Source organism: Hemicordylus capensis, chromosome 1 (assembly GCF_027244095.1).
Source record: "Hemicordylus capensis ecotype Gifberg chromosome 1, rHemCap1.1.pri, whole genome shotgun sequence".
In the NCBI taxonomy this organism is placed as follows: Eukaryota; Metazoa; Chordata; class Lepidosauria; order Squamata; family Cordylidae; genus Hemicordylus; species Hemicordylus capensis.
The window spans coordinates 140810013-140836150 of record NC_069657.1 but is presented as its reverse complement, the minus strand read 5'-3'; the positions used below and the strand labels follow the sequence as shown (position 1 = coordinate 140836150).

At 43.9% G+C, this 26138-nt stretch overlaps 2 protein-coding genes across 8 annotated transcripts; one reads left to right on the top strand and one right to left on the bottom strand.

Annotated features, from left to right (window-relative positions):
- Positions 1-445: 445 nt before the first annotated feature.
- Positions 446-16302, bottom strand: LOC128339551 (lysosomal membrane ascorbate-dependent ferrireductase CYB561A3). 5 transcript variants are annotated; one of them, XR_008313085.1, is made up of 8 exons: positions 13880-13993; positions 6746-7318; positions 6440-6646; positions 6094-6302; positions 4563-4717; positions 3243-3399; positions 2577-2723; positions 446-833 (listed from the first exon to the last, which is right to left on the bottom strand). XR_008313085.1 is itself a non-coding variant. In XM_053283686.1 (6 exons), exons 1-6 carry the CDS (start codon positions 14167-14169, stop codon positions 810-812), a joined length of 870 nt encoding a protein of 289 aa, XP_053139661.1. In that variant the 5' UTR covers positions 14170-14914; the 3' UTR covers positions 446-809. The 5 variants fall into 5 exon arrangements, 1 of the variants encoding a protein (XP_053139661.1); XR_008313086.1 differs by having other exon boundaries at positions 13906-13981; XR_008313087.1 differs by lacking the exons at positions 6746-7318; positions 13880-13993 and adding an exon at positions 16216-16302.
- TMEM138 (transmembrane protein 138) lies at positions 15351-25957 on the top strand. Of its 3 annotated transcripts, none has more exons than XM_053283687.1 (5): positions 15351-15534; positions 17048-17312; positions 18686-18857; positions 24730-24805; positions 25271-25957. In XM_053283687.1, the coding sequence occupies exons 2-5, from the start codon at positions 17185-17187 to the stop codon at positions 25381-25383; spliced, it is 489 nt and encodes a 162-aa protein (XP_053139662.1). In that variant the 5' UTR covers positions 15351-15534; positions 17048-17184; the 3' UTR covers positions 25384-25957. The 3 variants fall into 3 exon arrangements, with proteins under 3 accessions (XP_053139662.1, XP_053139663.1, XP_053139664.1); XM_053283688.1 differs by lacking the exon at positions 15351-15534 and adding an exon at positions 15560-15782; XM_053283689.1 differs by lacking the exon at positions 15351-15534 and adding an exon at positions 15560-15786.
- The last annotated feature ends 181 nt before the right edge of the window (positions 25958-26138 follow it).

The window sequence follows — 26138 nt, the reverse complement described above, 5'->3', positions numbered from 1 at the left end:
AAGTATGTAGTACACCGCTCTGGGCTCCTTGGAGGAAGAGCGGGATAGAAATATAAATAAATAAATAATGTGACCTCATGGGTGGAGCCGCCCTTGCATGTATGTTATACACATTTTGCACTATTTATCTTGCATCTTTTCCAAGATGCTCCCACAAATTAACTCAATACAGTATGGGTTTCTTTCAGTCATTTTGAACTTTCTGGGGCCCAAATGGGGCAAAGTAATACTTCAAAAGCCAATGTTTGGGTCATTCCTCTAAAATGTTTCCTAAATGGAGAGTTATTGCCTACACACAAAACTTGCAGAGATTATGTAGTCATTGGGGGGGGGGGACTACAAAACTCATTTTCTAAGTAGCTTTTTCCAATTCATCGCATGGCCTACTAGGCTGAAATGATAGGAATAATATCCCATTGTAAATGTAGACCCGACACCAGAAGAATTATCAGCAAGTATTTATTTTGCTTGATAAATGTTAGAGTCTCCAATGAGCCATACATTGTACACAAAAGAAATTGGAATCCTGTAACAATGGCACAGCAGCAAGTAAGGAACAGATTGTTGAGAGGCAGCTGAATGTCTAGCAGCCCACAGAAGATTGATAGAAAGATCACTTCAAGCCAGCAAAAGCTGGGCTATCAAGTAGACATGGGAGAACAGAGAGACAAATTTGTTGCCAAAAGAATGCCTCTCACAGAAAGGACTCCCATACTGGAGACAGCTGCCAATCTCATTGGAGAACTGATGTCACACAGGTGTGGGAAACACCACCTCTTGGTAGCGCCATACAGTGGCTTCAGAAAACTTCATCTGGCTTCCTGCAGCAAGGGCTGTGGAGGAAACAAATCATGAGTCGTCGTCAGAGCTTGGCTCCAATGTTTTACTACCTTAGTAGCCAGTACTCTCTGGGTGCTCGTTCCATATAGCCTAGGTTGGCCATTCTTTTCCTCTTGCAGGGAACATTTCAGACCAGGCCTGTAGGACTTGGCTTCTGTGTGCCCTCACATCCACACAAACTCGGAGTTGTTCCTTTGGTCGGGGCTGAAATCCATGCCCCAGGGTTATCCTTGCACTTGTGCTATGGTTTCCCCACAAACTGCCTCTTTCTTTGGTACTCCTTCAAAACATGCAACTCCCAGAGGACAAGAAGAGGAGAGTGAACTGTCAGGAACTTGTCACACCAATTAATAAGGAACTTGTTCTGACTGAGAGATCCAGTAATTACACTTCTATGAAATTTATCTTCTGTCGCTGAACTTGTTCAGTGGCCAGCATGATGTGCAATGCAACACTGCCATTGCCCATCATCAGCCAGCACACCTGCACACATGGCAGGTGGCCACAGCAGCATTGCACACGTGGGTAGCTGCACAACTATTTAAAATAGTACACTTGCTGCACAGTGCTGCTAATTCCATTAAAACTGTGCACCTGCCATTGTAAGCAATGGAAGGAGCTCGGCACCAACTGCGGGTGCACAGTTTTAAATAGCTGCGCACTTGCACAACACAACACACTGTGAAAGGGCCTACCTGCATGTCATGTGCACAGCAGTGCTGGCTGACAGGCAATTCTGGCCTTGCATTGCACATCATGTCAGCCAGTGTCTCTGTTCACAGCAAAGCCAGAGTTTTCCAAGCTATAGCCAGCAACAAGAAGCACCCCAGTGTTTCAATACCCAGCCTGCCAACATACCAACTCCAGCTTGTGAAATGCTACGTAGCTCTTTTTAGTTCACTTCAGCTGTGAATTCTGGACATCTCTAATTGACTTGTCCTTAGCAAGTCATTGCTGCCATTTATTACATCTTTGAGTTCTCCAAGACTCTGAAGTACTACATCACCCACTTAGCCTAGCATCTACCCCCAATTCTATACCATTTTGCTTGGGTATCTCTATGACACTGCCCTTTTTACTTTAGTATTTTCATTACAACCTTGATACAACATTTCAAGCTACAAATAACTAGGAAGTAAATCTCTATTAGCTAGTGATGGCTAGCATCGCCCATCCCTTGTGGCAATGATAATAATGATAAACTCACGCCAGCAGTTCGGCATGCTTAGCATATGAAAGTGATGATCGGTTGCTACAATTATCACATGGCTAGTTTTATTATGCATGTATCCACTCTTTCAGTGCTATAAGAATAAAGGTCTACCTAGTCCAGCAATAGTGACCAGCCAAATACATCTGTAAGCTCACAGGCAGGGCATGATGGAGACAGTCATCCAATTTCTGCCCCAGCATTAGGCATTCAGAGAGATATTTCATCAATGATTCCAGTTTTAAGATGTTTAGATCTCAGATAGTTTACCGGCATTAAGACATATGGTGAAAAACAAAAGTCACAACAAAGCTGGATTCTTTTTTTCTGAAGACGGACAAAGTGCCTGGTTTGTTTGGCATATATTTGCCATAACATCTTTTACAAGCAAACATTTTTAAAAGAACAATAAGGAATCAAAGCAAAAAGGAATAAATGTATCCAGCTAAAACTAGCTAGGCTGAATCCCTAGTTTAGCCAGATTCCACAACCAACCAGTTCCTTTTAGTTTATATGTGTTCCTTACCTTGTCTTTCTGTTCCACCAATTCCTTGTCAACTTTCTCTATCCCACTTCTTCCAGTTTCTTCCCCTTTCATCTCCTGTCTCTCTGGTCTGGCTCTCTCTGGCTTATATTATTTAAATTTTGACTCCCTCTCTCTGGTTCTGGCCAACTGGAAGAGCAGTTTTAAGGTTCATTTCTGCCTGGCATCCTTAGTTTCCATTTTGCCTAAAGCCTGGGTTTCTATTTCCTGGGCTGACTTTTTAACATCTTCAGCTAAAATTTACCAATTTAATATGCAGGGTTCTTATCTAACCATTTTATAATGTTTTGTATATTACGTTCTCTAACCATTTTATAATATCTTACATACTACATAATAATTATTAACCATAAAATGCTTGACTCATTTCCATTACTTCACAGAGACAAAGAAAGTGTTTGTTTCTTACAAATTTCCAAAGTGCCACTTATCTCTTTCTTTCTTCCATCTCCAGAACACTCTTTGGTCTCCCCTTGTCTTCCTTTGACTCTCTCTCTCTTCATTGTGTGCATGTGGTAGACCAATTCACTGAAAGATTTTCATATGAAAGAACCCCCCCCCCCACCGCCCAAGTTCCCTTGCTCAAACTGGTCTATACCACCATGCAAACTCTCCAGACACAAACTACAGACTAGCATAATTCCTCACCTCTCGGGTGTCTTCTAAATTCACTTCTGGACGTTTCCATGCTGGTGTGGCGAGAGCCCACACCACCAACAGCCCAAAGACTAAGATTAGCACCCCCAAGATGTTGGCAAGCCAGGCCTCTGCAGGAAGGTTAGAATATGGGTTTGATTCATTTTTTCTGAAAGGACAGAGAAGAAACAAATTCATTTGAGGAGTAGCCAGTAGCAGCTCACACACTTCCTTGGATGCCCATAAATGAGTCAATACCTGGATAGTACCAACAATCACACAGTCCTTTTCGATGAAGCTATTCACATGTAAAACTGGGTTAAGGAAGCCCAGCCCGGTTTTGCATGTACGCATCTACCACCGGGATCGGGCCCGATCCTGGCAGTGCTGCGGTGACAAAACCACCTACAGAGCCACCCCCCAAAACAAGGTTCGGAGAGCAAGTGCTCTCCTATCCCCATTTTACTGAGTGTCTGCCAGCCCCAGCAGCTGGGGCTGGCAGACTGCGGCACTCCCGGCCGGCTTCGGGGAGAGGGGGTACCCATCATGCACTGTGCGGGGCATTATGGGACCTCCGGGGGCAGGGCCACGTGGGGTGATGCATCCGGCACCCGACCCTCAGAGCTACCGGCAGCAGCCAGTAATTGCCCAAAGGAAAGGACTGGGTCATCTGCGAGGAGGTCAGCTTTTTAAGGCTTCCTCCCCACTAGCCCTCTTGTCCTTTCTCATTGCTCATGAGAAAGGGCTCTATATCTCATAAGTTTCGATCCATCAGCCATTTAGTCATCCCCAAACATCCAAATGTGCAATTTTGATGAGCACACATCAGACACTCACCATATGGACATCACACTACAAGTCTTCACACACCAGCTGCATATTCCTGGCTGCCGCTAATAGGTTGTTGAAATATAATGCACAATGACAGGAAGTAGTTCTAGACATATGGTTGGGCCAGGGGGAATCACTTTCCATGAAGAAGCCATTATCAGTGGCATTCTTGTGTTTAATCTCCATCTGAGGTGCTCAGCTATCTTTAAAGACTTTCCCCTTCTGCACTGCTGAAAACACATATTGCTTCAGAATCCATGACTGGTACCTGCCTGGACCAGGCTGAGCATCAATTTTCCTTTAATCTCACCTTTCTGTAGTGAAACTGATAAACCATTTAAGCTTCCATTCCCTTGTCTAATTTTTCCACCAATTATTTATAACTCTAGGACCACAAAATATTTCCAATGCTTCCCCCTCAGCAAACATTTTCTCCTCATGAAAATGAGGTCTTTTTCGCACCAACAGCTTGCTCCCACAGATCCAGACTTCGCTACTCACAATTCAAAGAATAGCTTCTCATTGATGCCAGAGATGCAGGCTGCCACAACCAAAGAAAGGATGGATGAACCAAAGAAGACATGGATGGGTTTGTAGAGGGCTCGCATCCAGAGGGGGGCCCAAGGCAACAGGAAACAAGCAAACCCCATTAACCACTGAATGGGAGAAACAGAAACTGGGAAATCAGTTACAAAGGTGAAGCCACACATAGTATATGAAGAATTAAAAAGACAAACAGACAAGTGATATGCGCACCAGAGCTAATAGTGTGGCAACCAGGCTTGCAGAAGTATTTATTTTTAAGCTTACAGTTTAGAAAACAGCAACAGATGAGGAGTTTAGGCCAAATAACTCAATACATTAAATGTATCACTGATGGGCTAAGCACCGAAAGTAAACTGGAACTCTCCCCCGACATTTAGAGAGAGAGAGAGAGAGAGAAGTAACCATGAGGGAGGGGATGATGTACTGTATCTTGGGACCTTGTTTTCTCCCTGTGACTATTCCTTTCCTGAAGTCACACACACCCCACCAAGAAGCTGAAGCAATAATTACTTGCAGCAAATAGCTGCTTCAGGGAGGGGGAGTTGTCAGAAGGAAAACAATGCAAGCAGGAAGTGTTCAGACCCCTCTGTGTGCCAGAGTCCAAATCGGTTTAATCACAGCTTCTCTTACGTCAAAGGAGCGCTCCTGGTATTAAAGCTTATCAATTAAGAGCGGCGTTTGGTCATCCAATATTATTTCTGTTTGTACACCACTTTGAGTGTCAGGTCTTTGGCAGAAAATAGGGCATAACTTGGCAAAGAGGCACCTTTTAATGTGATTCTCTTCTATTTAGCAGGGGGAGAGTAAATGGCCCTATCCACCCCCAGCACAGTACCTCCAGTGACTGTTGCTGGTGTCTCTCTGATGTTTCTTTTTAGAGTGTGAGCCCTTTGGGGACAGGGATCCATCTTATTTGTTTGTTTTTTCTCTGTGTAAACCACCTTGAGCCATTTCTGGAAGGGTGGTATAGAAATTGAATTAATAAAATATATTATTATTATTAATATAATGTTTTAAATACAATAAAATGCTTGTACCAGACTTTAAAACAGGCTATTGGCAGCAGCAACTAAGATACAATTCAGAACAATATTTTAAAATACAAGAACTTGGGGTCAGTCAGGTGGCAGGTTTAAGGCAAACAAAGTACCTCTTTACACAATGTACAGTTAACGTGTAGAATGCACTGCAACAAAATCCTGATAAGCAACTAGCATAACTGGCTTTTAAACAGTTTTTAAACAGGAATTCAAGGAGGATTGGCCCACTAATATTCATTTGCCCAGTAGCAGGTATGCAATCTCCATTTTCAGAGAGACAGATAACGTATTTCTGATTACTGGGGGCCAGGGGAAAAAGGGCTATAGAGATCACCTTCTTGCCTTGCTTTTGGGCTTTCCTGGCCATTTGGGTGGCCACCACTGAACAGAGAAAGCTAGGCTATCTAGCCGTGACCCAGCATGGCTAGTATTATGCTTTTACTTACCTGGCAAGAGAAGAGCAGCACAGCAGTTAGCCCGACCCAACTGTGCAGTGAGTACATGTTGGCAATATTCTTCTTGTTATGGAATTCAAACACAGCCACCAATCCCAGTACAACTAGGATAAATGCTGTCAAGGTCAGTGCTGCATGCAGCAACTTCCATGGGAGCTTGGACCCCTCCCAGGTGAGGGGTACACGATACACCAGTGCTGCTGCAGGGGGTGGGGAAATAAGTCATCAGCACCAAAACAGCTCAAGCATCCCACTTCCCACACTACCACATTACCTCCTTCTAGATCCCAGTCTTGAAGGGAAAGTGCTGGAGGAAGTGGACCTCCTCTTCACTTACCTGTGCCATATGAGACCAACATGCCTGTCACCATGAGAACTGGGTGCCAGTTGAACATCTTTGAAGAACCATCCCAGGCAAAGCCACCAAGCCAATGCTGGCTCCAGAAGCTTGTGAGACCCACACATAGAACTCCAAGAGTTCCCAGCAGAATTGCAAATGGCAGGAACGGAACACTAGGCATCTTGCAAATAGCAGGGAGCACACCTGAGAAAAACAGAACATCAGCTAACTAACAAAAACAAAAACAACCTGAAGGTTTTAGGCGATATCATTCATCCCCTGTATCTGCTGTAAGATTTTCACCTGCTTTCAGTCCTTCCTGCCCAGTTCTGCCTTCTTCCACTTAGCTGTGCATGCTTTGCCTTCTAGATGGCTGTCAACAGCAATTTGGAAACCAGCTTCAGATGCATAGTATCACAAGCCAAAGGGGGAGGAGTCCCACAGGCTGGATGAGAGCAACTGCTTTGGAGCGCAATGTTAAAGTAGTAGTGCAAACATTATAGCTCAGAATACTTCAGGATCTCCTTGGGCTGACAGAATATGATCTATTTCCAACTGCAAAGCTGTACTCTCAAAAACCAGATCAATAACTACTAGCATATTATCTTATACGTTACAGGGCATCCACACTTCATAGAGTTTTTCCTGCTGGAGTTTTCATAGTCTACATCCATTTTCCACTGGAAAGAAGCAACACAACTTCCTTCAGAAAGCCAGTTTCTTTGTAATTGGCATTGCTTCCAATCTTCCAAAATCCAAATCATACAGAACAGCCACAGAGTTTTTAGCCAACTATTTCAGTTAGTAGCTATATTATTGAAGACTTTTTTCAGGGACACAAAAAAGTTTCAGCTCTACAACAATCCATGAAGAAAACTGCAAGGAAAAGTCAGGCAGGAAGCAACTTCAGTTAAATTAAATCTAGAGAGGCTACGTTTGTGTTCTAGCTTACACAACAACACAGAACTAGACCAGAACTAGACCCACAGAACTGCTGTTCTGTTTTCCAAAGCTCTCCGATGAGCCAAGGCAAGCATTATGCAAGTGACACTGGCATTAGACTAGCTCCTACTGGATCCAGCTTGATCTTCTAAGAGCCATAGCGGCATTTAAGCCAAAAATAAGTCAGTGTAACCGAGTGAGCAAGGGAAACAGACAGCTGCACACACGGCTTTCATTCAGATTCTTTTACAAACTGTCCCTTACAGCCAAAGTACATAGCCAGCGTAGTGAGAATGGTTAGAGTGCTGGACTAGGACCGGAGAGACCAGATTTCAAATCCCCATTCAGCCATGATACACGGAGAGCCAGCGTGGTGTAGTGGTTAGAGTGCTGGACTAGGACCGGGGAGAACCAAGTTCAAATCCCCATTCAGCCATGATACTAGCTGGGTGACTCTGGGCCAGTCACTTCTCTCTCAGCCTAATCTACTTCACAGGGTTGTTGTGAGGAGAAACCTAAGTATGTAGTACACCACTCTGGGCTCCTTGGAGGAAGAGCGGGATATAAATGTAAAAATTAAAATTAAAAATATCACAAACCCACACACCCAATAGTTCTGCACATATGTTGCACCTGAAACTACTGCTTCCTGTAGAAAGGCGGTCAGCATGAGATCATTTCCACTTCTGCTTTTAACCTAGAATTGAGAAGATTACTACAGAGACGACTACAAGCCTGACAATCAATAGCTGAAATGACACTCTTTATAAGCCAAAGGGCTGCTGGAATTCAATGCTGCCCCTTCTCTACATACAGCCAGTTCCTCTCAATTGTGTACAATCTTCTCAATTCTAGCTTGAAAGCAGACGTTGGGATGATCAGACACAGACAGCATGGCAGGTATTGCAGGATTGTTTCTCCAACCCAAGAGGAGTGTCTAAAATTTGAGACCAGCACTTTCCTCAAGAACTGGAAAGTGATATGATAATTTGCATGCCTCTTTACACAGACCACTGACTATACACCCACCTTTGCTAAAATGAAAATGTGTTTGTGCAAAGGTTTAACCAGAGTGAAAGCTGCTTCTCAGCAGCTGTGTCCTGTGTGATTTTTGTGGCTGGGCAGCTCACGTAAGTTATGTACCCAGGCTCTGTTGCAGCCTGATTAGTTGGACCAACTTGTCAGGTGCATCTACAGATATGGTGAATCACAAATCACATGAAGCCAATTATGGCAGGGCGGGCTCCAGGGGGGTGACAAAGTCAGGCATTCATGAGATTCCCCAAGACCAACAAAGGACCCCCTGCTCAAAGTAACATCTTTCTATGCGTGGTGCATACAAGTTCAGAAGCAGCAAGAGAGAATGCTTGGTTTGCACATCATTCTTCCAGGTTACAGGGGCCTTTTGAGGACTCCCAAAATCCTGAAGCCAACCAACACTGAATTTGAAAACTAATTCTAAGGAGGCTAGTCACAGACTATAATGGTTAGTTGAGCAGAGTGAAAAAACTATTAAAGGCTGTACTCTCTCCCACTTCCATATTCATGCACCAGGCTTTCACTCTCCCCTTGCCACCACTATATGAGAGCACCATGCACACCCAACCAACCAGCAATCACCTTATACTGTAGACATCATATAGTTTAAAAATCTGCAGCCTCTTCCTCATGCTGGAAATCAGGAACTGGACATGGAGGACATGCACCCTTAAAAACGGACCATGGATGCATTATTGATCTTGGCTTAAAGTAGGCCTGCTCAACTTAGGTCCCCCAGCTGCTTTTGAACTACAATTCCATAATCCCCAGCCACAGTGGCCAATAGCCAGGGATTATGAATGTTGTAGGCCAACATCTGCTGGAGGGCCAAGTTGAGCAGCCCTGACCTAAAGGAACTAACTGTTCACTGCTGGATTTTGTACCCTCTGTTTGACCGCATCCACAGCAAAGCCACTAGATTGTACACAGGATGCCCTTTAAAAGGCAGAAATTGCCATGCTCAGATCTGGTTAGGTCTTGAATTACCAGTGTCAAACACAAGTACCAACTTAATCTTTTAAACTATTGCATCTCACTGTAAAAGAACACACAACAACAATCATATGCTCTCCCTCCCTCCTCCCAATTCCCAAAAAAAGGGAATTTGAAAAAGGCAAATTTCCAAATGATGCATCAGGACACACCAATTGATCATAGAAACTATGCAAGTGGATCACAAGACTGTCGACTACAGAAATGCAAGGCACAAGGCAGTTTTAAGGTCTCAGGAAGGGACACAAATGGACTTGAACAAAATTCAGCTGGAAATTCCCCTTAGGAAGGAAAGTTTATAACTAGAAGTAAGTGCAGGGTGGACATAAAATATTGAGGCTACAAAGGACACTGAAGTTGCTGGCTACTGCCCCAATGTTTTAGTAATATCAAGTCACACTGGAAACAAAGTAAGTACAATGTACTGTATTCCAATACATTACAATATAAGGAGTGTGGCTGGGGTGCACGTGTACTGCTTTCAGTATATACTTGCACTCTTGCTCAAGAATGCCAGCACTTCCTTATATGCCCACAGCAACACAGGTGGATCGGAAACACCCACATAATGCTGCACAACCTGTGGGCTGAGGGTTGCCAACTAGGGACTTTTATAGAGGACAGGCGACTATTTGGGGGACCAAACAACTTCTTTGCATTTGTTGTGATGTCCAAAGTTCAGGGGTGGGGGAACTGGGACATTTGGTTAACTCAGAACACTTTGCTCTCATGAGCAGCATCTCTTCCTCTGTCTCCTGTAGGCATCCTGCTGATGATCCATCCAATGAGGAAGCCACAGGAGAGGTTTTGCTTCAGTGGCAGGTTGCAGAGCCACGTGATGCAAGAGCACAGATAGGTGGGCCCAGCAGGTGCAGCTTGCTTCTTCTAGGGATGTGCATGGAACCGTGGTGGGGCGGTTCAAAGGCGGCAGGGGTGCCACTTTAAGAGCAGGGGAGGGTGCACTTACCCCTCCCGCCACTTTCCCTCCGCCAGCGTCCTTTGTTAAGCAGGCTAATCGGGGTGGCAGCATACCTCCCTGCCGCCCGTTGGCTGGATATGGCCAGAAGTCCCTGACGCTCCTACACACGTACACGCACGTTGCCTGCGCATGCAGGTGCGTCGGGGACTTCCAGCCATATCTGGCCAATGGGGTGGCAGGGAGGTACGCTGCTGCCCCGACCAGCTTTCTTAACAAAGGAGGCCGGTGGGGGCGGGAGGGGTAAATGCACCCTCCCCCACTCTTAAAGCGGCACCCCCACCACCTTCGAACTGGCATAACTGCTGGTTCTTTGAACTGGTTCAGAGGCCTATAAAGGGCCTCCGAACCAGTTCCATTCACATCCCTGGCTTCTTCATGTGGTGGCAGTGAGAAGTTACCAGTTAGCTACTTCTGCTGAGTAAAAAGGCACCTTTTAGTGGTGAATCTCTTCTATTTATCATGAGAGCAACTGGCCCTGTTCAACCCCACAGTACAACATCCCTTCAGTGGCTGATGCTCATGTTACCTTGCATTTCTTTTTAGAATGTGAGCCCTTTGGGGACATGGGAGCATCTTATTATTTATCTTTCTTTGACAACCACTGTGAAACCTTCTTCTGAAAAGCGGTATATAATGTTTGTAGTCCTAGAAAATAGCCAATGCACACACCATTGTGCCCACTTGCAAAGAGGCTAGCTCGGTAGCTAGCTGGCTGGCTGCCCTGCCTCAAGCCAAGAAGTGAAGTTACTGGCCTGGCTAGAAAGAGCAGGCTGGGTGACTAGTGGGAAAGGAGGACAGAGGACTGTGTGGTTGTGGTAAACCCAAGCAGGAGATTAATTTACGGTGAAGAAGCAGAGGCCTTGAGAACTCAGCACCTAGACTGAGCAGACATACAGCTCACCTGGTCATCAGCTTCACAGTCGTGAGTTATATTTATCTCAAATTACCAAATTTTAAAATCAAAATATGCATATACAATACCAATACACACATGCAAGTTTTATGCAAAGTGGAGGTTTTTGTGTGAGACGCAACCTCTATTTCCACTTTGTTGGTGATGGATATCTGTGTTTTTCACCTTCTGGACCTGGCAACCCTATGTGGACTACTGGATTGACCAACTACATAACCAGCCCAGTGGACTGTAAATATAACAAGCCATCTGATACTAAACAGTAAAATTACAGGGGAAAGCTGAAAGTGGCAATTATATTAAGACCCATAAACATTTATGCAGAATGGGGCCCATATTATAATCAAGCCCTTTCAAGAACTGCAGTAACAGAAGGTTACCACTTTCTGCAACCTTTACTCCCAAGGAGACAGACTCACAAAGGTAGAAAGCACCCCCAGGGGTGGATTTAATATATAAGTTTTCCTTTTGGCATTAACTCATTATAAGATTTAGCTTGGAGCAAATTACTCAGCTCTTTGGCTTCAGATTTAATTGCTACTTGTTTGAGTTGACATAATTATAAAGTCAGTGCAAGTACAAAGTTTGGGCCAGAGACAATGGGTCTTTCTATCTAGACTGTGATATAGTTAATCTTTCCCACTAAATTCTTGTAAGCAATGTTGCTGGAGGCAGGTTCAGAAGACATACACCCCTCCTGGATATTTTGGACATGGTTATCAATCCAGTTGATGGGGGGGGGGGAAGAGTATATTTTAAATATTTCTTTTAATATTCCAACATGAACATGCAGTGCAAAAGAAAGAAAAGGTGTGGATGGCCATAGGGGAACATACAGGTGTGTTTACCTATATAATGGTAACGTATAAGGTTGGCTCCAGTGTTCCCTCTAACAGGGATTTCCAGATGATGTCAACTACAACTCCCAGAATCCCCAGGTGCAATGGTTTTTGCTTGGGGATTGTGGGAGTTGTAGTCAACATCTGGGAATCCATGTTAGAGGGAACACTGGTTAGCACCCAAGGGTATATTCCTCCTGCACCCTCCCTCACTTCCATACCTGAGTGCACTTTTCTTCCAGTAGTTCTTACCTTGCATGGTCCATTCCCCCGCCCCCCAGGACCAGTTGATCAATATCACAATCTTTCACATGTGTGTGTAGCTGTTCTTGTGCAACAGCACTTATTTTGCCTTTAGAAAAAGCTGCCTCTCTATTGTGATTGTTGCTCTTCTTGATACAATGTTGCAAAGAACTAGGTGTCCCTCTAGCTACATCAATGGAGTGTGTGTTTGCAACATTGTTTACTTATCTCTCTCATTATTTCCCATTCTAGCCTGTGGCTAAAGCATTGGGGAAAGAGGCAAGGACACCTGAGTCTAGCTGGAAAGTGTGCAGAAGACACTGTTGCTCCTGAGGGCAAGACTACAAAAAATGGGTTAGAATGACAAGGAAGCAGATTTAGGCTAGACATTTGGAGAGATTTCCTAGCAGTAAGAGCTATTTGACAGTGGAACGGTCTGTCTCATGCAGTAGTGAAACCTCCTTCATTGCAGGTTTTTGAACAGAGGCTGAGCAGCAATTAGTCAGTGATGCTGTAGGAGATTCCTGCCGTGAGCAAGGGGTTGGGTTAGAAGACTTCCAAGGTCAGTCACTTCCAACTCTAATGTTCTGTGATTCTAATATTACCAACAAGTAATTAGAAGAGGACAATTGGGCAGGAGGAAAGGGGTGGTGGTAATGGATGAGCAGGATTTTCAGGAAGTAATTCAGCAACTAAGCACAGAGAACAAGGGGATACTTGGTTTCTTTTAATCCAAGCTCCACAGTTGTTTTGAGAGAAGTATGGGGTGAGGGCAGAATGCTGCAGAAGTTCTGTAAGCCCAAAATGCACTATTGCTGAACACCAAAATGTGCACCTTAAGGTGCAGATAGTAACAAGAAAGGATAATAACCTGCAACATCCACCTTGGTGCAAACAGAAAATAGAAGGATGAAGCAGCAAAAAACTGCTAGGTGCAGATGCCCAAGAATGACTCCCATAAGCTGTTCTCGAGCAAGCTCTTTCTGGAAATACCCAATGCTGATCTGGAGCACAGGGGACAGTCTCCCAGTGGTTGGGGTGTGGTTTAGGGTGGTCCAACACTTACTGCAGGGTATAGAGACTTGCAAGCTTCAGTTCCTTACTCAGCCTACCATGCATCTGTGTTGAGTTAAAAACAACAACCAGGAACTACTGCCTCAAAGTGAAAAATGAAACACAAAGTCCTGTGACGTTCACTACACTGTCATAAAAAGAAAGGTGCTAACATTTAACGATTAACTAAATTACTGCGGCATGAGCTTTCATAGGCAACAGAGAATGCTATTGCTTTGTTATATATATATATATAACGAGTGCTTTCTGGCCGCTTCAGGGCAGAAAAGGGGTCTCCTCTCCAAGCATACAAACCACCCGCGGATCACTCAAATGCACAGGAATTCGAGCGATGCTGGCCCCAAGATAGAACAAGAGATGTTTTTTTTAAGAGAAGAATTCCCTGTGGCGGAGTTCATGGGGAATATCCTAAAAACCTTCATTGTGCGAAGCGTCCGCTCACAGTAAAACAGACTCAGCTACAACATGATTGAAGAGATAAAATATCATCATTGCTCTTCTTCGCTCCTGCTAGCTAGCCACTTAGCTACCACCATATCCAACAACCACAGAAATGAGAAAAGACCCCATATATGCAACTTCTCACACCTCGCTTCCGCCTGCGACGCGTGGAGTGCCGGGAAAAGTAGTTCCACTTCCACAGTTTTACAGACCCTTCAGCGGCGTTGTCTCCACTCATCAGACTGAGCGCTAAAGCCCCTTCCATTCGCTGTTCATGGCCCCGCCTAATCTTTACATCCGGCTTGTCCAACGACGGATCTCTGGGAAACGTAGCTACTAGCTGTTAGTGAAAGACCTGTTTATATTAGTCCTCACCAAGGATGAGAGAGGCGAATAGGTTCAAGTTCTCTGCCAATACAAGGACACTTTGAAAGTACTTCGGCCTCTCTTACAGCCTCTTCTGCCTGTAACAGTTAAGCCTGTGGTGTTTCTGGTTAATCCATTCATTGAGCCAGGCCAGCTTTTGAATTGTCCTTTAGCTACTTTTATTCCAGTTATGGAGTAGAGGCGGGCTAACAAACCTGCAGCAAGAGTACTGAAGGCAGACTGCACTTGTCTCTCTGTAAATAATATCTATTTCATTAAACCATTAATATTCCTGATTCAACTCCACTGTCTTGTGCTTGCACACCGCAGCAATTTCCTCTGGGTCCTACAAAGCCATATGTATCTAGACACTTGAGTACATCCATTACTTTCTCCTCATATAGCACAGATGTCAATTCTAAATGCGTACACACAAGATCACATTCTAATACTGTTGCCAACTTTTTTTTTTAAGCTGGGTTCGCTTTTGTGCATCTTAACAGCTTCGCGATCAATCGAGCTAATGAAGCTTTCGCATGTACGCAGTTGCATTCATGGGAAATGTGCCTGCTGAATCCCTGCTTGCAACACAGCCGTTGAAGGCACAGAAGTCTTACTAGAAAAAAGTTGGCAACCTACATTCTAATAACTCGCCCCACTTGCTTCACGCTATTCACAACCCTACGCAGATTAAAAACCTCTAGAAACCGAGCAGGGTATGATGACGCCACAGAATTATTTCGCTACGATCATGCTGCTATTCATACCTGCTCGGTGGGGGGTGCGAGGGAAGGGGAAGCCCAGTTGAAATAAATAAGATAAGATTAAGTTTAATGTGTCTCGGATCAACATGTTTTATCTTTTTTCTCTCCAGCAGACTAACACAACTACTTGCATTTTAAAATTGTTATAACAATCTAGCTCTAGACAGTAGATACCAATCGATTTGTACAGGATAGGGTAGAATGCCGCTCCCAGTGGCTGGAAGCGCCTATTCAGGGGGCGAGAGAGAGAGAGATGGAGTCGGGAGAGAAGAGTAATGCTTTCCTTAACATCATAGAGAGGAAAAACCAGAGTAGCCGCTGAGGGTAAAGGAACAAGAAAAAAAGAATGAGGCCTGGGGGAAGTCATGATCCACTGTTATGCTCCCACTCTCTATGGTCATGACTGCACGAGCGGGTGCGCGACCTTCCGGTTTTACTGACTCTGGCGCTCTCTTGAATGGTTGCGCTGTCTCCATGGAGACGGAAGATGGCGGCGATCGGTGAGTGGGCGCAGCGAGCTGGGGAGCGAGTAGCAGCGGTGACGGGGAGGGCTGTTTCTCCCTCTCTCCCTCCCTTCCTCTCCCCTCGCGCTTTGGCTGACATTCTTGTTGCCGCGCAGGGGCTGAGTCCATGTCTTGGATGACTTCCCGTCTTACCTAACGAGGGAAGTATCATGAAGTGAGCGTATATGACAGCAGTCCTGGGAAGCGGGGGCAGAAAGACAGGAGGAGAAGGAAGGGGATCCCTGGTAGGTGGGTTGGCTATGTGGATCTCAAATCCTAGACAGACACAGCCTCAAAGCCCAGATCACCTGTTGGACAAAGGTCATGATTTTTTGTTCCCTTGTGTCTTAGAATCGTATCTGTGATCATTCAGCCTATTCCATTCTTCTCCGTGGCTTTGCCTTTCCCAACGTGGAAACAGAAGAGTCGCGGAGTGTGTTTTTCTACTTTAACAATAGTATGCGCACTGAAAAGCACAAGAAAAACGTTAGGTAGTAATCGTCGCACTAATAATGAATCCAGCCCCATTGCCCTAAGTGAGCAAGAGGAGCTGTCTTCTGTTGTTCTTACTTTTGCTCACTAGCACTAGGCTGTGTGTGAGACAGTGAGTTTGTAGTACACCTGGCAGTGGATAATTAGCTATGTCTTCATTATTATTGTAAACGTTATTCATCTTACTTTAAATCCCTAAACTAATAGCATATCTTGCATGGCTGGGTGTGCTTGTTGTTATCTCTTCCACCCGTGTTTGGTGCTGCCGGTTTGGTTCCCGGGGTGTTTGGTGCTGTCATTGATCTTCTCCTTAAAACTCTCTGTGTGGTCTTGTTTCATAAACTTGTGCCCATTCACATCTTTCTCTTTTGTCTGTGACCTATTGCAACCCTGTAGTCAGGGTTACAGGATGATAGTGAGTCACATGGTACTGTTTGTGTGTGTATTTGCTTTGAGAAGCTACAGAGAGTATAGGTGAAAATTCACAGAATCCATACAAGTGTGAGGGAGGTACACAGTCTTTGTACAAGATCCTGAGCTTGGAAGAAAGCTCTTTCCTTAATTTGAAATGAGTCTAGTCTTGACTTCCAGACTTACTAGTCTGGGAGAGACTACTTGTGCTTTTTCTATGCTTCATAGTTTGAATCTATGAAGCTAGGTACATACTCGCACTAGCTAATAATAATATGCACTGGGCTGGGCAGGGCAGTGGACTGTCTGTAGCCTTAAGAAGGAGGAAAGGTCTATCAACAGCTACTAGTCTGAGGGCTATAGGTCACCTCCAGCCTCAGAGGCAGGATGCCTCTGAATACCAGATGCAGAGGAGTAACAACAGGAGAGAGGGCATGCCTTCAACTGCTGCCTGTAGGCTCCCAGCGGCATCTGGTGGGCCACTGTGTGAAGCAGGATGCTGGACTAAACGGGTCTTGGGCCTGATCCAGCAGGGCTGTTCTTATGTAAGAAGGAACTCACCTGCTGATTCCATTGAATGACTTTTTTTCCCCATGTGTGTTTTTAGGTTTGAGAGCTCAGCCTTAGGAAGCCAAGAGTGATTGCACTGGAGGGAAAAGTTTGTACCCATCTTTGCTATGAGTATCAGCTGGTACTGTTGTCTGGGATGCAGACATTGAGATCTCACAATTCCAGCGAAGGAAGATGCTCCAGACCAGCAACTATAGCCTCGTGCTTTCCTTGCAGTTCTTACTGCTGTCCTATGACCTCTTTGTCAACTCCTTTTCAGAGCTTCTACGCATGGCCCCTGTCATCCAGCTTGTGCTCTTCATGTGAGTATGGGTGAACAGATAATGCTTGTGATTGTCTAGCTTTACTTTTAGAACTTATTTACTATTTTCTCTAAAAACATACTTGGAAGTGGGAAAAGCAGAGCCTCCACCTCTTAAAGCAGTTGGAGGAGCCAGCCAGATGCTTGGTTTCTTTTCAAGTCCATAGTCAGAGCAAAGGATTAAAGAAGATGTGACTTGAAATAGAGATCTTTACAACAAGATTCTAAGGATGTTTATTCAGAAGTCAGTTTAACTGGCACCCATGGGCCTTATTTCTTAGAATCCGACCCTAAGACTGCAATGCTGTATACAGTTTCATAGGAGCAAGTCCCTGTGAACTCATTAGAATTTACTTCTGAGCAGCCGTGTGTAGGATTGCAATGTTCGTTCTCCTTCAACTGTGTGAAAGAGGAAAGAGCTACAGACAGGTTGGATGATATGAAGTGATGAGCTAGAAAGGGTTTATCTTTTTCTGACATTTAATTGTGTAGGTGCTCTTATCCAGGGATGTAGTTCCATTCCTTAGCATTTGAGGAGTTCCCCCCTCATTTTATTGAACTTCCTCCACAAAGTATTACCTCGCCACCTCCCCACAAAGTGTTTTTGTCTTTCCCATGTTAAAAAGAATGTTTCTGTTCCCCCCAAAAACCTTGTTTTCTCCCCCACAAAGTGTCTTTCCTCTCCCTGCAAAAATTTGAGTGAGGAGTTGCTTCTCAAGCGTTCCCTTTGTCTGCACCCCTGCTTTTATTTGCTTTTATCTAATATCTCAGTGGTTAATAGGTTGTGCTGGGTTTAAGGCTTGAGAGGATGTTGCAATATAGTCAATTGATTCTCTTTTTTCCTGTATTTTTTACCTCTTAGCAGAATAACCATTGCATAAAGCTCTATGCAACGGTGGTGAAAGAGAATGTTAGACTTGGGTTCAAATCCCCACAGCCAAGAAGCCATCTGGCTGACTTTAGATCTGTCACTGTCTTTCTATCCTACTTCACAAGGTTGTTGTGAAGAGGGGGAGAAGGGAGAAAAATCCTCATATGTTACCCTGAGCTCCTCAGAGGAAGGGTGGGTTTAAAAATGTAAGAGTTGTAAAAAGATCCATGTTCATTCTTATTCACATTATGATCATTGGTAAGTTTCAGGTAAAGGTTGCCAAAGGCAAGCAGGTAGCTCAGAGTATATTTATTTCTATGGCACCACCCTTGAATTTTCTGTATAATTAGTAGCAGAATAATATCCCAGTGGGAGGATAGGCAGAGAGGAATTCTGCAGCTATGTTGATGTACTTGCATCTCTCTGAATGGCAAGTGACCATCCACAGAATGTGTTGGCTCTCCATTAATCTCCACCTCATTAAAATGTCTTTCTTCCTGCAGTATTCAGGATATTGCCATCCTCTTCAATGTTATCATCATCTTCCTCATGTTCTTCAATACCTTCGTCTTCCAGGCTGGCCTGGTTAATCTTCTGTTCCACAAATTTAAGGGGACCATCATCCTGTCGGCAGCATACCTTGGTTTAAGCATAACCTTCCACATTTGGGTTATGGTAAGGCGAAATAGTATTCAGGTTGCGTTTAACTCATAAGTAGATCTGTTTAAATCTGGGATCAAGTAGACCCAAATCTGAACAATTAGGGAAGCAAATAAAACACATGTGCAAGCCTGATTTTTATTTGCACTTTATTTTTTTGGAACTTGGCATTGTGGTTTTGTTTAATTTGTAGATTTGAGGGGGTGAGTATTAAACAAAAATGTGCCGAAGTAAGAGCCAAGCAAGTGTGAAGGTGGATAGAGAAACCCAACTGGAGGCCACAAAGAAGGGGCAGGTGTAGAATTGTAGTCTTTAGAACATTGCAATTTCTTGCTGACATGAGGGAAATGACTCAAAGTAATCCCTTTGAAATTAAAAGGACAAGTTAGACATTGCCTTTTTCTAACATATTTTCAAGCAAGCTGACCTTAGACTTGTTCCGGTGGACTTAGTTTAGAATGTGGTCTAGCAATGTTATCTCTCTCACTTGCCTCAGCAATTTCATTTCAGCAACTTCTGCTCATCTTAATGGATTTTCTTCAGTTAAATGTGCCTGAGAACAGTACAAAATGATTGACTGTGCAATGATTTTACACACTTGTTCGTTAAATAATCACTGTGTAGATCTCACCAATGTTGAGTTCATAGATTCACATTATAGTAGAGCACACAAAGCATTCTCAGTTAATGTCCTGCATTACTGTCACAGTAATGGGTGAAATTGTGTTTATACATGTGATTCGTATGTCTCCTTTCCTGTAGGTTGGAGTGGTTGTTAATCTTGCTTTACTTTTTGCTGATCTGGAAGCTTTGCAGGCTGCAGCTGTATTCCCTTCCCCTCGCAATTTCCTGACTTTTGTTGTTGCTTCATGAACTCTAACCAACTAATTTCATGATCATGCTTTGCAATACTGTGGTCTTTTCAACTTAATGCATGCACATGGTTTTACTTTGGTCAAAACGCTCTTAAGAACTCCCTCTGTATATTTTGACTCTGGCTGACTTCTGAACTGCATCTGCAATTTTTCAACAAAAGACCCATGTTGTAATGCATGATCATTGTAATGCATGATCGTCCCACACTGTTTCCATTTGCACGTTGTTATTACAGGGACGAATGGGATGTTAGGATATGACTGTTCCATGGGGTGTGGCTTGATCACCATTTATGTTGGTTTTGTCCTAGTGAAGTCCAGCTGAAATGTTATATGCTTGCTGCTTCTGTCTAGCAATCTAAAAAGGTAGTATCTCCCTTCATTAAACAACATTGATAGTTAGCTGTTTCATTCTCTGTGTAAGTACATTTCTAACCTGCACCATCATTCACATTACATTGAATTCTGCCCCCGTATTAAGCAAATCAGTTAGAGATCACTGGAATCTTCCAGGATGAACAGTGAATCTTCTGGTTGTATTTGCTGTGTTCTGCAAATATCTCCTGAATTTGTCTTTTTTTCTTAGTAGCAATAGCACTTCCATTTATATACCGCTCTATAGCCGGAGCTCTCTAAGCGGTTTACAATGATTTAGCATATTGCCCCCAACATTCTGGGTACTCATGGGTAGTCTTGTTGCTAGGCCTGTGTCCACAATATCTACATTTCTTGAATTCCAAAAGCTGTTAAATCATTTTTTCTTGGCACCATAACTCAGGTTAGGGAATACAGTTGGAAGACATGACAAAAATATGTAGAAGTTGTATTTCTTGAGTGTTGCCAGACTTTTGGATTATTAAAATTCTGCATTCCCAGTTCTTTCACCACAATGATACCCTTTTAAAAGGTAATTTTAATTTTAAAATGATGAGGTTCTGTGGTTCAGGGCATGCCTGCAGACATGCAAGAATCTAGCCTCCTATCATCTAGGCGACTACTCTTGCTGTTTTGTTGTTACCCAAGTGCCTTACTGAATAATTCATATATTTGATATCATTCACAGCTATACAACAAATTTTGTATACTGAGACAACCACTATGTGACCATGTGTCTGATACCAGAGATGGTGCAACATTAATATGATGGTTGAGTACTGGCATTTTTTGTGGAAGGATCATAAATTGCAACATTCATGGGCATAGTTACCCTCAACTTTTTCGGACAAAGTATTTACATTCCAAATTGTATCAGTATGAATTTACTGCTGCAAAGGCAACCCATTCCTAACATAGAGCCAGAGCAGTGCAGCATTTCCCTAAAGCATCCTGTGGAAACATTCAGTTTTTTCCTTAGAGGGACAAGTGTTTTAATAGAGCCTAATAGGAGCCTCACAACTTTTCCTCATCTCCATCTCAAAGAGGCTTCTCATAACTTTAACAGTGTCTTATATTTAGGGAAATGGAGCAAATAATCTGTGAAACAATTTGTGAATGACTAGTTAAAGATCCAAACCCAGGAGTTCCAATATCCCCTCAGCTCATAATTGGGGTTTCTGAATTTCATCTTTGGTGGGGTTAGATGAGGCAGTCTAGGTTGGAACAGTGCTGGGGTCCAACTGCTTCCTTAGACCTAACTTGATCAGACAGGAGGATTTAAGAGGATTTTCTGGGATCTGTTGTCAGGAGCTAGAACAAGTCTTGGTGTTCTGTATAAATCTGCTGATCCGATTAACCTTTCTGTGCTCCCTGAGCTGCTCCCTAATAATCACACTCATCCCATGTGGTGTCTGGATGCTTAGACCTGAGGATAGATTTGGAGAGAGGAATCTTTTTGACTGGGAGAATGAGTTTTAGAAGTTCTCGAACAAGATAAGCAATGCCTTCCCCCTGCCAAATTAGCTTATGAGTTTTTCTGAGTTAAAGAGGTTGTTCACATGACCTTTGAAAGTGCTGGGGACAGGGAAAGGCAGGATAGCACCTACCTTCCCCCCAGATGATACGGCATGGTCCTGGGCCGTGCAGCTTGTGTGCCTACATGACCAGCGCTTTTGCAAGCTGTGCAGCATTCTGGAGGCTGGAAAATGTGTTCCAGCTTCCAGATATCCTACAATGCACTGCATGATGAGGGCGGTGCATTTAGGGATCCTGCCGTGAGTCAGGTGCTCTAGGCACCCGGCTCTATGTCTGCTTGGGTTGCATGTGTCCGTTGCATTCACACAACCCTGTACCTAGGTAAAAGGGCATGCTTGTGTCCTTTTACCCAGGTAAACAGGTAAAAATTCTGGGCTATCCGGGAGGGCAGTGCCAGGATCGGCCTTGATTCTGGCACTGCACACAAGCAGCCATACCCAGGTAGGACTGTGCAAGCTTAGGTAGGGCTGCTCGTGTGAACAGCTTCCAAGTGTCTCAAGTCATCTTAAGAAAAGAATCATGTAAAATGTGTTGCCTAATTTTAAAATGAAAAACCACAAATAGTTTCATGCAGGAGTCCACAAATTTAGGCTTAGCTCACTAGCCACCCATTATTTGTGGTCGCTACTGATCCCCTCTCTTCCCTCAGATCCTTTCCTGGCACAAAGGCAGAGAGGGCTTAGGAGAGAAGTGAGTCTTCTGTCATTGCACTGGGATATAGAGATGGTACAGTCACCTTAAGTGGCGCAGTGGGGAAATGCTTGACTAACAAGCAGAAGGTTGTCGGTTTGAATCCCCGCTGGTATATTTCCCAGAGACCTATATCGGGCAGCAGTGACCTAGGAAGATGCTGAAAGGCATCATCTCAGACTGTGTGGGAGGAGGCAATGGTAAACCCCTCCTGTATTCTATCAAAAGAAAACCACAGGGCTCTGTGGGAGCCAGGAGTCAAAATTGACTTGATGGCACCCTTTACCTTTATAGAGATGGTAAGAAACAATGGGAGCCCTCTCTTGCTCAGAAAGGATTCCTTCTGTTTCTTACCTTCTCAAAAATGGCAGTAGCAATGAGACTTCTTGGGAAGAGATATTTGTGGTCCTGGATGTCCTACGCACCAAAGAGCTGGGGGCATTTGCTATTGGCAAACTGGCAAGTGGGTTTGTAGGTCCCTGGTCCCAAGTTATCCATAAAAAATAATTCTTTTATAATTACAGAAGTGAAGGGGCTCCAATTTACTATATATAAGTTGTGGAACTTGCATAAAATTGTGGAACCTGGTTTTTGAGTATGTAGTAGGAAGATGGTACTGCAGTCAGTTGGCCACAGTGCTCCTTGTTAGTTGACATACCCTCCCTAGTTGATTCTGAAAACACTGGAGGCTGGTATTACTGCATACATGACGACAGGCAGCTTCTGACGCACTGAATGTTAAGAATGGCTAGCTGTTTGGTACGTGTTTATTTAAATATTACTTTTGTATCTTGCTCTTCCTCCAAGATTCTCCCCCTGCCTGATTTTATCCTCACAACTGCCCTGTGAGATAGGTTAGGTTGAGAGAGAGTGATTGGCCTGAAGGCACCCAATGAGTTTTGTGGCAGATGGAGATATAAATCTGGAACTCCTTGACTCTGGTCTGATTCTCTGACCACTATACCATAGTGGTTCTCACAAAGTTTAAACTTTCCAAAAACTGAGTGTTTAAAGTTGTGCTTTTCATGACTGGTGTTTGATTGGTCACTTCAGTGTACAGTAGTATGCATCTGCAGTGCAATGCTCATTGGAGTCAAGTGAGGGAGGGATGGCACCTGTTATCATCTACACCCACTTGTTCCTCTCCAGATGTTTTCCACTGTCCATAAGGTCCCATCATTGACTAGTGTCATGCCCTCAATCTCAGATAGCGAGGAGGAAGGGGAAGCTGACAGCCTTTTAGCCGATGCAGGGGTGCCTGAGGGGCAGAGCCCAACTGTCAGTTCCCAAGAAACGGCTGAGGAAGGTCTGGCTGATGTTTCAGAGTAGGCACAGCAGTCAGAGCAGGCACAGCAATCTGAAGCAGCAGAGACAGTGACGGACAGACTAGAAGATGAGCTGTGCAGGCAACCGCCACTGACTTCACAGCAACGGCGTGTCACAAGGCGGAGAGCACAGCTGGAAACTATCAAGAGGAGTAAACGCCTCTTGCAGAGGGCTGATAAACCTTGAATCCCTGCCAGCTGAGAGTTATCAGCTTGGACTATAAAGCACATCAGCAGCTTTCTGTTAGCTGCTGGAAGACAACATTTGTCAACCCTTGTGTTGACAGCTTTCAGCCCGAGCCTGATATAAAGAACTATTCCGAGCCGTGTTTCGTTTCTGTAGCCTAGTTTGTATTGTGGACTATCTTCCTGGACTACTCTTCTGGGTGGCCAGATTGCTGACAACTACCATACACAGAAGATTTAATCATCCCCCAAGTCAATCTGTAGCGTATTCTTTATTCCAGTGTGCAGATGATCCAGCCTTACGTTAAGACTAGATTCTGGAGCAGATGACTTTCAGTTCCTTTGCAAGTGTGATGATTCTGTGATGGTTGCTTTTAAGTTGATCTGTATCTGGATTCTTTCTGAATAATGTCCAGCTGGGGAGAGCTGTTGGAATCTGTTTGTAAAATCAGTGACAGTGTTGCATAAGCTCAAATGTATTGCTGTGGTGTAGGAGGCTTGCAATACTGCTCCAGTGTCAAAATCCTAAGTGTATGCTTGCCTTGAAACACTCTTGCTTCCTCCCATAGTCTATACAGGTACCACAGAGATTTAGACAGCTGATTGAAGAAGCCTTTGACCACAAAGCAGTGTACCATCCCATTAAAATGGGATCAAGTGTGCTTAATTCTCTACTGGATTTGTTGATTTTCTTGTTTTCTGGGAAGTTATTCTAGAATGGTACCTTTTAGAGGTACCACCTCCCAATTACAGAAATATTTATTTTGAACAAGAAACTTTGTTTCTGGAGGAGAGGAGCTCTTAATAGTCAAATGAGGCATTAAAACAGCCCCAGAAGAACAGCTGCTATGGTTTTCTGTTGTTCCTGACTCCACTGTTGTATACATTTCTTTTCCACAGAATCTCCGCTGGAAAAATTCCAACTACTTTGTATGGACAGATGGGTTGCAGACCCTCTTTGTGTTCCAGAGACTGGGTGAGAGTTAGGCCATATTTCTTCATCTGTGTCACTATTCCTGAGCAGAATGAAAGAAATTCATTCAGTGAGGGTAGCTCAATTAGTGTTTTCCCATAAAGAGTAGATTTATTTTATTTTAATGTTTATTTCCTGCTCTTCCTCCATGGAGCCCAGAGCAGTGTACACGGTAATGTTTATCCTCACAACCACCCTATGAGGTAGATTAGGCTGTGAGATGTGTGACTGGCCCAAAGTCGCCCAGTGAGTTTCATGACTGAAACCAGCTGAGGAAAGGTTACCTCTGGAAGGTTAGCCGGGAGCAGAGACTGCTTTGTTTGCAGACTGCATAAGCACTGTCCTAGAAGCTGGAAGTCTGCTCTTTCCCCTAGAGATAATAGTGACATTTGCTGAAAATGAATGAAGCAATAAGGTAAATACAGATGGGGACCTTTCTGGCTCTTACATATCTCTTGTTGATTGCAGTGGCTGTTCTCTACTACTATTTCTATAAGAGGACGGCTGTGCATCTCGGAGACCCCCGTTTCTACCAGGACTCTCTTTGGCTACGAAAAGAGTTTGCTCTAGTCCGCAGTTGATAGTTGCTTCCTGGTCATCTGAAGCAGTGGTCAGTCTGCTGTGATGTCAGAGAGGTCTTATCAATATATTTGCAGCATGCTTTCTCCGCACAACTTGTCTCTTAGAGTCTGGTTTTAAATTTTGTACGGTCAGATGACTTCATCCCATTCCTAAACTCTATGTACAACAAGCTACTTGTCAATGAACCCACGCTTCTGTGGATTCTCTGTTTGCTGCTATATTCTTCTTGGCTTCAAAGCACTCCACATTCCTCCTTTCAGATCAGTGAACTGCACTTTCTAGATTTGGCTGCAGCCTTGCTGAGGAACAATCTGAAGTGCCAAATAGGTTTGGCTGAGAACTCTCAACAGTTTTCTCCTTGGGATGTTCTCTTTCCTCTGAGAAAAAGATCTCCTGGCTTCATTGGTACCAATGGCTCATTGTCGGCATGAGCATGACTAGCTGTACAAGGACTATGCTCTAGCTATGCAGTATTCAACCTGAGCACACATACTCTCATTGACTTGATAGATTCTCCTTTTGTACTTGTGTTTTTATAAATTATAAGAAAATAAATCAGGTTTTTTTCCTAAATCCATTGTGTGTTGGGCTTTGCATTTCTCTTTTTCTTCTAGGTAGTAAGGGATGTCCTTTCCAGTCCAAAGCTTAATTTATTGCCAGTCCAGTGCCTTCTGTGTGTGTCCATGTCCTAAACATGCAGTTAAAAGTAACCATATAATTTAATAACATTCCATCATTTTCTAAAACAGGAAAA

What these genes read in the sequence shown, in the direction of transcription:
- LOC128339551 (XM_053283686.1), bottom strand. Translation starts at nt 14,169, where the DNA reads ATGGAAGGGGCTTTAGCGCTCAGTCTGATGAGTGGAGACAACGCCGCT. An exon ending in GTTGGTCTCATATGGCACAG is followed by an intron (nt 6,303 to 6,439) that starts GTAAGTGAAGAG and finishes CACCCCCTGCAG; the next exon opens with CAGCACTGGTGTATCGTGTA. An exon ending in GAGAAGCTATTCTTTGAATT is followed by an intron (nt 3,400 to 4,562) that starts GTGAGTAGCGAA and finishes CTGTCCTTTCAG; the next exon opens with AAAAAATGAATCAAACCCAT.
- TMEM138 (XM_053283687.1), top strand. Translation starts at nt 17,185, where the DNA reads ATGCTCCAGACCAGCAACTATAGCCTCGTGCTTTCCTTGCAGTTCTTA. An exon ending in ATCCAGCTTGTGCTCTTCAT is followed by an intron (nt 17,313 to 18,685) that starts GTGAGTATGGGT and finishes TTCTTCCTGCAG; the next exon opens with TATTCAGGATATTGCCATCC. An exon ending in CCTTCCACATTTGGGTTATG is followed by an intron (nt 18,858 to 24,729) that starts GTAAGGCGAAAT and finishes TCTTTTCCACAG; the next exon opens with AATCTCCGCTGGAAAAATTC.